Source organism: Miniopterus natalensis, chromosome 12 (assembly GCF_054644295.1).
Source record: "Miniopterus natalensis isolate mMinNat1 chromosome 12, mMinNat1.hap1, whole genome shotgun sequence".
Taxonomy (NCBI): Eukaryota; Metazoa; Chordata; class Mammalia; order Chiroptera; family Miniopteridae; genus Miniopterus; species Miniopterus natalensis.
In genome coordinates, this window is record NC_142092.1 from 46479199 (window position 1) to 46491389 (window position 12191).

At 43.2% G+C, this 12191-nt stretch overlaps 1 protein-coding gene across 1 annotated transcript; it reads right to left on the reverse strand.

Annotated features, from left to right (window-relative positions):
- Positions 1-234: 234 nt before the first annotated feature.
- BAG1 (BAG cochaperone 1) lies at positions 235-12131 on the reverse strand. Its single transcript, XM_016222788.2, has 7 exons — positions 11788-12131; positions 10271-10399; positions 8375-8457; positions 6124-6237; positions 4061-4168; positions 3176-3238; positions 235-2658 (listed from the first exon to the last, which is right to left on the reverse strand). Exons 1-7 carry the CDS (start codon positions 12050-12052, stop codon positions 2569-2571), a joined length of 852 nt encoding a protein of 283 aa, XP_016078274.2. The 5' UTR covers positions 12053-12131; the 3' UTR covers positions 235-2568.
- Between the last annotated feature and the right edge of the window lie 60 nt (positions 12132-12191).

A 12191-nucleotide genomic window follows, 5' to 3' on the forward strand; every position in this document is an offset into this window, starting at 1 on the left:
GGGGAAAGAGTGTGGAGGGGCCTGGCTAGATGGGAGCATTTCACATGGACTCAGATTCCTGCTCTAGGGTGGGCAGATAAGGTAGAAAATTCTCTGTGGGAAAACACACATTTGAGAGGAAAGTAGGGGCAGAGAAGGCAGGAACCAACATTCTCTGAACCACAGAAATGGGAACCTAAGCAGGAATTGATGCTGACAGATTCACAACTATTATAGAGACTTTCACTACTGATATGTGTGTCTGACATTCATTTATTCTCCAAATATTTATTCAGCATCTATTATAAACCAGACAATGTGCTTGAAATATGCTGTTAACAAGACAAAGCTCCTTAACTCAAGGAATTTACAGTCAAGTATAAAAGGCAAATATTAAATCAAATAATCCCATAAATAAATCATCACAGACTATGATACATGCCGTGAAAGAAAAGTTATAGCAAGCTGTGAGGGAGGCTTGATATGTTCTCAGACAATCCATGGAAGAGAAATTGAGTTAAGTTCAGAAGAATAAATAGAAGTTACCTAGGAAAGGGGTGGCAGTGGTGGAAGAGTGGTGAGGAGCTGTCCAAACAGAGGAACAGCATGTGCGAAGACCCCAGGGCAGGAGAGGGTACAGAGCAGTTGAGGACCGGAATGAAGACCAGAGTGGCTGACCAGAGAGCAAACAGGAGAGTGGCCCGAGATAAGATGAGAGAGGGAAGCCACTGGATGTTTTTAAGCAGGGGACTGACATGATTTGTACTTTATAATCACTCACAATGCTCCGTGGAGAGTGAATTGGAGAGGACCAGAGAGCAAGTGGGAAGAACAACATGGGAGAAGGGAGAGGAAGAGAAAATGAGAACATGCAACCCTGTGTCGACTGGGAGGCAGTACAGTAGAGATTAAGAGCATGGACTCTGAATCAAACTGCCCAGCTTGGTGTCCCAGCTTCATCACTAACTCCACGACTTTAGCAAATTACCTAAGCTCTAAGTTTCCTCATCTCTAACATGGGCTAGGATCTGTCTACCTCCTAGGCTGTATGAGGATTAAATGATTAATACATCTAGAATATTAAAATAGTATCTGGCACACAGTAACTTTTCATTAAATATTATGGCCCCAGGTGACATAGCTACTACATAAAAACAGATAAGTACTGAACTGGTGGGATGGGATGGGCCCTGAGCTTCATCCAGTTGTCCATCTTATCACCACCTTGTTCTAGTCTCACCCACACAGTCCTAAATTCCTGGGACTGCAGTGATGCCCTCTCTGACAAATAAGGTTGGCCTCAGAGTGGCCTGTTGGGAGCCTGTCTCCTGGGCACTGTGTGAAAAATGGGGTGACAGCAGCTGACCAGTTTACGAGTTCTAGCATGCAAAACCATTCTCACCTTTATTAAAATTACTACTAGAACCACAGAGGCTTTTGCTTCTCATGCTTCATCCAAAAAAAAAAAAAAAAAAAAAAGTTTAGCCCTGGCTGGTGTGGCTAAGTTGATTGGAGCATCAGCCCATATACCAAATAAAAGGTTTCAGGTTCAACTCCAGGTCAGGGTGCATACGAGAGGTAACCAATCAATGCTTCTCTCTCTCTCTTCCTTCCTCTCTCTCTAAAATAAACAAACATATCCTCAGATGAGGATTTAAAAAAAAATCTTAAAAAGTTTAAACACTCTTCTGCTTGCTGATGTGTATACAAACTACAAAGTTTAAAAAAAAAAGTGGTATGGGGTGGGGAAGGCCACAGACAGACAGGAACAGCCTTGAAGGAAATATAGATCTCAGGACAGTAGTTAACAAAACTCCTTTGAAGGGACTCCTGAGAAGTTTATGGTTGTCTTCACCCTCTGCCTGCTTTACTCACTCTGTTGCCCTCTCTGCCCTTCCTGAGCCATGGTTTTGACCTGGTATCAAGCAGAGACTATGTCAACACTAGGTTCTAACCTCCTACAGATTTGTTAGGGGACAAGGAAGCCCATACATCAACCACAGACCCCCCCCCCCAGGAATAGCCCCCTAAAATCTCCTGGCCTGTGGCTGTACAAGGTCACGGGGAGGTAAGGACAGGGTCAATGAACCAACAACCCAGCCAGCTGTTACAGAATTAGGCCACAACAAGGGATACTTAGACTACTGTGTGCCAAACCCCTGTTCCAAGCCATTCCCAATATTCCTGACTAGATACAACCTTGCAATAATTCTGATTTACTTCTATGGGACCACAAGGGCAAAAAGGCCTCATATATCTGAAGACCAGGGTGGCCTATAAACCTATACTGCCCGAGGACAAATGAGAGCACCCAAAAGTCAAAAGACTTGGGAAGACTTGGGCCCTCCACAGACAAGGTGGGCTGCTGAACAGCACAGCCACTCAGAGACAGAACGAGAAAACAAGTAAGATCTCTACTTAAGATTATAAAGACAATACTTGTTCATTAAGAACAGGCGCAGGAGAAGGAAAACTAGCAATTGTCCAATTGCCCCCAGCAACCCTGGAGAAATCAGGTAACTTCTGTTCCAGAGAGGGCAGAGCTGGTGGTACTGCTCTTCAGGGCAGCACAGCCTCCTCCGCCTCACCTCATTTGGCTAGGGCCAAGTTTGTGGATTGCAGCTGCTCAGTCTCCCGGCCGATGTTCTGCTCCACTGTGTCGCACTCAGCAAGGAATGCCTGAAAGATAAACGCAGGGCAGTAAGGGTCCATCCAGCGCTGGCCAACCCCAAGGCTCTGTGCTCAGCCATCCTGAAGACTCCATGGGTGACTGACTCATGCAGAAACAGGCTGTGCAGGGATGGCCTGGGCTCCAAAGTAAAGATGGGGAGGTAGAGGGAAGCGCAAGACCAGGGTTTCTGACAATGCTCTAGGCCCATAACCCTCCCAAAGGGTGGGGAGGACAGGAAGCCTTGACACTGCAACTGCACAATTTCAGGGGGCACTGTACATATGAATGGTGTCTCCTGGAATTGTATAACATGTCAGCCCTATCTGCTCTCCAGTGATCTTCCTTCCCAGCTAGTTTAAATTCAAATATAATTACAGGGACACAAAAGGAACAATTCTCTTATGTTCTGGGTTGATGTTGTGTAACAACAAAAAAGCTACACCCACTTCTACTATACCCTTCTTTGAAGAGATAAACACATACACAAATACTTTATACTTTGGACTGTGATATCACACAACTCACCTGAACCCTTTTGACCAAACCCTTCCTTTTCAATCTACTGTCTCTGAAATTTTCTGGCAGAACCTATGGAAGAATAAATTGACATATAAATAATCTTCAGTGAAAATAATGTAAGAACACATCAGAAATACCTATAGTACATCAAGTAGGTCATGGGTCACCAATGTAAATGAATGTCAGGAATCATTTCTCTGGGTTTGTGTCCTACACGACCCTTCTATGGCTTCTGTCCCTATAAAAGCTCCCCCAGCCCTCAGTGTCTGGGCCATAGAAACTGAACCATGACACAGACTTTGTTCTCTGACTGTTTCCTATGTATGGATACTGTGTTGTGGCCATCCCATGAGCTCACTATGGCAGGAAAAGCACCTTTTGCTTCTTCTTCACAATCCCTCTCATCACCACCCCATCCCCGAATCCCAAGCAGAGTAGTTCACCCTCAAGAGTGAGGCACTGGGCTAGAAATATCATTATCGTCATCTGTAAAAGGGAAAATGGGCGTCAATGATTCCCAACAGCCTCACAAGAACTGGCTCTGATTGAATTCTGTACAGGTAATGAACTCAATGGAATATCAGTTCCATGAATATCAGTAAAGTGAAGCCCTGTGTTTCTCTGACCATGAGACCATGGACCATTTGGATCCCAGCTTCATGAGGATTAGGTGCTACTAGCATATGTTAATGACAAAGGCCCTATGTTGGTGGGATGTGGGTACCTAGAAATTAAGAATGGTCTTATCTGTACATTCACCTAGGACCTAGCAGTGTCTGGCATACAGCAGATGCTCGATATTCTTAGACAATAAGTCTGCATTACTGAAAGTGAAACTGAGTGAAATATAGTAAAAGGAAACTAGTTCTTTTCAGGTGAATATTTACTTACTAGCGTGTCAATCTCCTCCAAGATCTTCATAAACTGCTCAATTGTGGCTTTTACTTTCCTATCGAGTTTCCCAAGAGCTTCGGCTTGCAAATCTTTGGCTAGAAAACCCTGTGGAGGAATAATGCATTCTTGCAAAGGTTCGTTGAGGCTGATGGAAAACTCCAAGCTGAGGCACTGATGAAGCAGCCACACCCTGAATCCACATTCCCCACAACAGGCTGGGCCAGACCTCAGACCCACAACTTCACCTCTTGGAAAAAACAGAAAAGCCAGCCCTGGGACAGCCCAAGCACTGTAATAGGCCACTCTATAATAACCCAAGGGGGCTGCAAATGCCTCCTGAGACCTGGCTTTGGTGAAGCCAGAAGAGTATATCTACACACAAGAGGCAGATGTTCAGAGCACAGGGTTTAGAGTTTGATAGGTCTAAACTTGAATTCTGACTGCCATTAAGTGGCTTGTGATCTTGAGCAAGATACTTAACCTATCTGTGCCTCAGTGTCCTCATTTTTAAAACGGAGATTATGATACCCACACCCCACAGGGTTACTGTGAGAACAAAAGGGATACTTGTAGACCCTGAACATAATTCTTGACACAGACGTGCTAACGAGTGGCAGCATTTACATTATGTTATTGTCTTGCTGTTTATTCACACTGCCTGGCAAATGACCAGTTAGCTGGTGACAACAGGGATCTCTGAGGATGTTTATCAAAGCCGAGAGTTACAGACGCAGGTTTGACAACATGTGGTAAACATTAGCCAGCAATTCCAACTCAAAGAATTTATTCTACCAAAAAAATCAGAAATAGTCAAAAAAGATGTATGTCCAAGGATTTCAAAGCAGCATTAGGAAAAATGGTAAAATAACATTAAGTGAAGAACAATAGAGAATCGGTTTAGTATGCTACTTCATATATGATGAAATGTTATGCAAGTTTTGAAAAGCATGATCATTTTTAATGACATAGAAAATGTTCAACTTTTTAATCCAATAAAAGAACAATTTACAAAGTGTACATAACATCACACCAAATATATTTTTTTAAGATGGCAAAACAGATTCCAGTCTTTAGTAATGGTTATCTTTGAGTCGGGGCCTTGCAGGTAATTTTTATTTTCCACATTATTTTCCATGTTTATTTATAAGCTATATACAGTCAGCATGTATTACTTTTATAATTAAAACACAAACAAGCATCTATTAAAGTTATAAAAGGAGGAGGTCAAAGACAAAATGTAGGTTGGGGCTGTTTCTAATCCTTACTTGGTTTCAGTACACCATCTCTAATATAAGAAATTGGATGACCACCCCACTAAGATCCGCTCAACTTGTATCTTCCATGAATCAACAAAATATCCTTTGCATTGCTAAACACATTATAACAGAGATTAGACCAGAGATTTTCAACCTTTTGTATCCCATGGCACACATAAACTAATTACTAAAATTCCACGGCACACCAAAAAATATATTTCTTTGCCAGTCTGATAAAAAAAATAGGTATAATTTTGATTCATTTACACCAGATGGCTATTGTTGTGTTGGCTGTTGTCATTTTTTTAAATTTGACAGTCTAAGGGAAAAAAGGTCAGTGCTCCTGACTAGTCAGGTATTGCAGGTTTTAAAAATTCTTGTGCCAGTATATCTACTGCTGTATACTGGTTGAAAATCGTTGGACTAGAGTGAGAGAAGTTACCTATTCTATTTCAGACAATAAATATATGATCCTAGCACAGCAGGTGCTCTCCTAGAAGCACAAATGGATGGTGGCTGGTGTCTGAAAATAACAATGACAACACTTATAAAGCATTTAGCATGTCTCAGGTTCATACCACATTATTTAATCATCACAACAACCCTAAGAGGGAGGTATCATCATTTTCCCCTTTTTATAAATGAGGAACTTGAGACAAAGGCCGACTTGCCTACAGTGACAGAAAAGGTAGAGCCATAATCAGAATCCAGGGAGTCTGACTACAAAGCCTGCCCTAATAACACATTTGTATCTCCACAAAGTTCTTAAGAGAAGGTAAAAAGTCAAAGCCCACAAAGAGTTACCTGCTGGATTCCAGTAAGCTCTTTATTCAACTCTTCCAGTTGGTGAGCTATCTTCTCCACAGACTTCTCCAAATCTTTCAATTTCTTTAGTTCAACTTCTTCCTCTGGACTGTTCTAAAATGTTTAAGAATAAAATGAAGCCAATAATTACTAAAAACAGCATCCCCTGTCAGTAAAAAACAAAATTGACCACAATTGGGCTAACCCACTCACCAAAAAAAGGTCTTAACACTGTTGCTTCTTGGAAAGCAAGCCAGAGGATATACATTAGGTTTTCTATGTACAAAGACTCTAGACTAGAGAGAAGGTATTAGGTAAACATTCTGGCAAGGCCTGACAACTTGGATTCAGAGAACGGAGCCAGACTCAACCTCAGCCTGGGGCTGATCATTCACAGCCAGAATGATCCCTGGGGGGAGAACAAATTACAATGAACACCTGTGAAGAGTCCTGAATGGCTAGATAGGTGGAATTCTATTCGTTTAAGTAGAATTCCAAAATGTCACCCACCAACATGACAATGATGAATACTTTTATTGAGCATTCCCTCTATGCCAGGCACTATCTGAAGCATTTTACCTGTATTACTGCTTTTTCTTTTTTCTTAAATACGTCTTTACTGATTTCAGAGAGAGGAAGGGAGAGGGAGAGAGAGAAACATCAATAATGAGAGAGTTATTGATCAGCTGCCTCCTACACGTCCCTCACTGATTGAGCCCGCAGCCTGGGCATGTGCCCTGACTGGGAATCAAACCGCAATCTCCTGGATCACACGTTGATGCTCAACTACTGAGCCACATCATCCAGGCACCTGTATTACTGTTTTAAGCTTTACCAAAACCCAATGAGGTAGGCACTGTTTTATTTATTTATTTTCCTATTGACTTTTATTTTTATTTATTTATTTATTTTTTAAAAATATATTTTTATTGATTTCAGAGAGAGGAAAAGAGGGAGAGAGATAGACAGAAACATCAATGATGAGAGAGTCATTGGGATCGAGCCCACAAACAGGGCATGTGCCCTGACCAGGAATTGAACCCCGATCACCTGGATCCTATGTCGACACTCAACCACTGAGCCACGCCTGGCAGGGCTATTTTCCTATTGACTTTTAGAGAGAAAGGAAGGGAGAGGGACACAGAGAAACATCAAGGTGAGAGTGAAACATCAATCAACCACTTCCTGCATGCCCCCAATGGGGATCGAGCCAGCAAACTAGACATGTGCCCTGACTGGGAATTGAACTGGCAACCCTATGGTGGTGGGATGATGCCCAATCAACTGGTGAAATTGAGGTTATTGTAACCTAAGGTCACACAGCCCAAAAGAAGTAGAGCTGAGACCTGAATCAGACTTGGCTCCACACACCCCAGGACAGCTCTAACCCGGGGTCCTACAGCTTCTTCAACCTCAACTTTTGGGTTCTGCCCATTGCCCATCATCATTCTTCCTGACCCTTGAGCAAGAAATCCAGAGTATTTCCCTTCTCTCACCTAAACAATTGGTAGCCAAAGCCAGCATCTTCCTGCTTTTACACTATTCCCAATTATTGTCCTTTGTGGTGAAATCCTGAGTGCCAGTCTCCTGGCAGTTCCAAGTCTGGACTAGATTTTCTTTGCCTCTAATCTCACCCTCTCTCCACTCTGAGTCAGCCACCCCACTCAAAGTAAGGGAACTTCATATGAACAACAATTCTACTGTGTCACAATGCAGGGCTGGTTATGGCCCTCTCTCATCACCCAAGAGGCTATTATTGTTTTCACCCGTCACCAACTGGCTCTTTTTCTTTAGTCTCAACCTTTCTTTCCAGCCAGAGTTTTCTCCTTTGTGGGAGATTCTAGTAAAAATGGCGGTTAAAGGGAGAGAGCCTAAAACTTGTAGAGTATTTCTTTTTTAAATCTACAAGTTTATTTTAACAATGTTCTGTTGCAAATCCCCTCCAAGTGAGTAAGGCCTATCTTAGGCACCTTTTAACCAGACTGAGATTCCACCACCAACGCAAAAGCAGTGTTACTGAGGCAGCACAACTGCTCCTAACTTTCACAGTGAGAGACCTACCCAACAGAAGCCAGAGGGCATAAGAACAACAAAACTGGCAACCCCATCAAACAAATGGAGACTACATTTGTTTAGAGAGTGCTTCACCAGTGCAGAATCTAGATCCCCAATTTTGCCTACTACACAGAAATACGCATAAAAGACCTTAGTTGTTTGTTTCGGTTGTATTCTGGTGGAAAAAGCAATTTACCTTCTTCCCAATTAACATGACCCGGCAACCATTTTGTATTCCAAGTGCAGACAATGGCTTCTCCATTTCCTTCAGAGATTTTCCTGAAGAGAAGAAAGTTATGCCAAGTTGTAACAACTGCACAACACTAAAAACAGATTTCAGCAAGGGTACAGGAGACAGACAAGTGTGTTCACTAATGAGAAGAGTATAAGTAGGTGTAACCTTTTTAGAAGTGTCTTGACTCAGTAATTTCACTCAGCTATTAACCAAAACAAATAACTGGACATGTGCTTGCACACTGACTGTTATACAATAATTTTCAGTGCAACTTTATTCACAATAGTGAGAAACAGGAAAGAGACAAAAATTCAGGAATAGGGAGCTGATGAACTATACATCATTACAACAGAAGACTTTGTAGGCATTAAAGCTCATTTTTTCAAGTAACTTCAAAGTCACAATAAATGTTGATGAACCAGTATTATAAGAAAAAAATGTTATAAAAACTATATAATCAGCCCTGACTGGTGTGGCTCAGGTGGTTGGAGCATTGTCCTGCACACCGAAAACTGGCAGATTCGATTCCCAGTCAGGGCACATACCCAAGTTGCGGGTTCAATTCCTGGTCAGGGTGTGTACAGAAGGCAACTGATCAATGTTTCTCTCACACATTGATGTTTCTCTCTCTCTCCCTTCTTCTCTCTAAAAATCAATAAAGCCTGGCCGGGCGTGGCTCAGTGGTTGAGCGTCAACCTAGGATCCAGGTGACTGGGGTTCGATTCCCAGTGAGGTCACATGCCTGGGTTGCGGGCTCGATTCCCTAGTCAGGGTCGTGCAGGAGACAGCCAATCAATGACTCTCATCATTGATGTTTCTATCTCTCTCTCCCTCTCCCTTCCTCTCTCGGAAATCAATGAAGATATATTTAAAATAAATAAATAAAAGATAAAATAAAAATCAATTAAAAATTTTTTTAAAAACACAACTACTATATAATCAATATGGTCTTGGTTTTGCCAACTAAAAAGGAACAACAACCCACAGACAAGAACCCACACTCCTAGATGCCAGAACAAACAAAATAAAAGGCTGAAGAGAAATATGCTGAAATGTTATGAGGGGTTTTACCCAGGAGAACATTCCTTCTTTGTGCTTTCTCTATTTTGAAACATGAATTTGTACTGCCTTTATAATTCTAAAGTAAAATGTGTTGTTGTTTTTTTAATGAAAAAACAAGGAGTTACACTGTGAAGTACAAATAAAAATACTTCCCATCACTAAATTCTTTATGACTGGCACAAGGTGAGATAAATCTGGCCCCATCAGATACCAAAATAATGGGTTCCCATGGGAATGGGAAGACAGAGAATGGGGGTTTGGAGGGGGTAGGTCCTGGCAGAAATCAGCATCATCCACTGGGCCTGCCACAGTCAGGCTCCTGGTAAGTTTGTTCATTCAACACCCTCTGCGTCAGCACTATGCTGAGCATGAACACATAGCAGTATCTCTGCCCTCACAAAGTTTGTTATTCTAACAGAGAAATCAGATAATCAGCAACTATGAAAACAATTATCTAATAGTAATTTCAATACAAGTTATGCTGAAGTGGTAGGGAGTGTCATGTGAACATACAATAGGAAAAGGAACCTAACTTAGCCAGGGAAGACTGCTCACGTGCTTCATCAGAAATGGTATGATTTCTGCCGCCCTCATGTGACATCAACTCTAATACCTGTCCAAATGTTTGGAAGTGTGCAGTACATAGCAGGTTCTCAATAAATATTTGCTGAAGAAATAAATAGCAAATAAGAATTGTCCAATTTTGAAAGCTAAGAGTTACTATTAGGTAGGGTTAAACAGTTTAAAATAGGTCCTTTAGCCATAAGAGCTCAAAGTTGGAAGAGAAATGCCTACCCTTAAATATGAGTTTTTGAAAAGGTAGCGGGACCCCTGTGGCCTTTTCAACAACCTGGGCCAAATCTTGGACAATTGGTTCACTACAGCCCTCTTGCGGGGTAACATGAAGGTCGTGCTTCTCATTGCCTGGGGAGAGAAAAGCATTCAATTAGGAAAACTCTTCCACATAAACCAATATAGGCTGATACTTTATCATATTTATGTACCCAGCCTTCAGCCTTCAAGGCCCAATTCATATGCCACTTACTCCAAACAGCATCCCCCCACACCTGTCTAGCTTTCTTCTGGTGACCTGCTCAAGGATTTTGTTTCCTTTATTATAACTGACAATATTAGTGATATCAGCTAATATTTAAGCACTTAACATGCACAAGGGGCTGACTAGGATCATTTTATGCATTATCTTATTTAATCCTCAGAACAACTCTATTAAGCAGGTACCACCTATTATTCCCCATTCACAGATAAGCAAACTGAGTTCAGTCCAGTTTAAGACCTGCCTATGGAGACCCAACTGTGGGGTCAGAACTTGACCTCAGATCTGATTCCAAAGCCCATGCTTTTTATCAGAAGCCATCTGCCTGCTATGGCCTGACTGCCCTGTACTCTGTATAGTACTGGCCTTTGTCTTCTTTGCTATAATGGGCAAGGAACTGTTTTTCCTCCAAGTCTCTCCCACTGGTCACATCTGGACACATACATGGTTGGTGCTCAGTAAAGAGACAAATGAGTGAATAAACTCAAAAGAGCAGAAAATTTCTTTTTGGAGCAGAGGTGCCCCTTCTTTTCCAAGTATGTGGGCAATAAGGAGATAGCCTGTTTACCATGCATTAGGCCAAGCCTTGAGCCTGCTCAACAGACGTGAAGTCAATGGGACAGATGTTAACAACTCTACTTCACAGAGAACAAACCAGATGCCTAGACAGGAAACATCTCAAAGTCATTCAAAATTACAGGATCTAGATTCCTGGTCTCCAGATCCCAAGCCCTGAAATCACCCACTGTTGGTCCTGAGGAAACCTCATGGACTCAGCTCTCCGGTGAACTGACTGTTTAGTTCTGTGTCAACTCCAACAGTAGGCAGAGTCAAAAGGTGCCCAGAGTGTATGCTTGGACCCATGGCCCACTCAAACTGTGTACATGAGTTCAGACTGGATACACACACAGGTATTCAGACACACAGCAGTCATACACATGGCCAAATACAAGCCTGACACAAAGACTCACAATAACTGTGCAGGCACACACTAACACCTACAACTAGGATCATGACATGAAGCACGGCATCGAAGATTAAACAATGACCTGAAACAGAATACTGCGGCCACAGAAAAAGGTGTGCTGACACAAGACCCGCACAAAAACCGGCCTCATGGACACAAACTAGAACCCACACTTCCGGACGTCAGGACAAACACAAGGGCACGCGCTTCCGGAGGACATGTGGCCAAACCTACAGACCGTGCCAGATTTTCACGGTCCGGCACGGAACCCACCCGGCCACCCGTGCTCACTGTGGGTGACGGTCACGCTGAGTCCAGCCGCCGCCATTTCCTCACTCTGGGCCACCTCTTCGCTTAGGGCTACCTCTTCGCTCTCGGTCACCTCTTCGCTCCGGACCACCTCTTCGCTCTCGGTCACCTCTTCGCTCCGGACCACCTCTTCGCTCTCGGTCACCTCTTCGCTTCGGACCACTTCTTCGCTCCCGACCACTTCTTCGCTCCGGGCCACTTCCTCGCTCCTGGCCACTTCTTCGCTCCGGGTCGAGTGAGCTCGCATTTTCTTCTTCACCCGCGGCCTGCGAGCACCGGCGGCGGCGCCCCTGTTGGATGCGCCATGCCTTCTGGCCGCACTCCGGAGGGATGATCGCTGAGAGGGAGGCGGACCGCACTCGGCCGGGGGCACCGACTGACGCGAC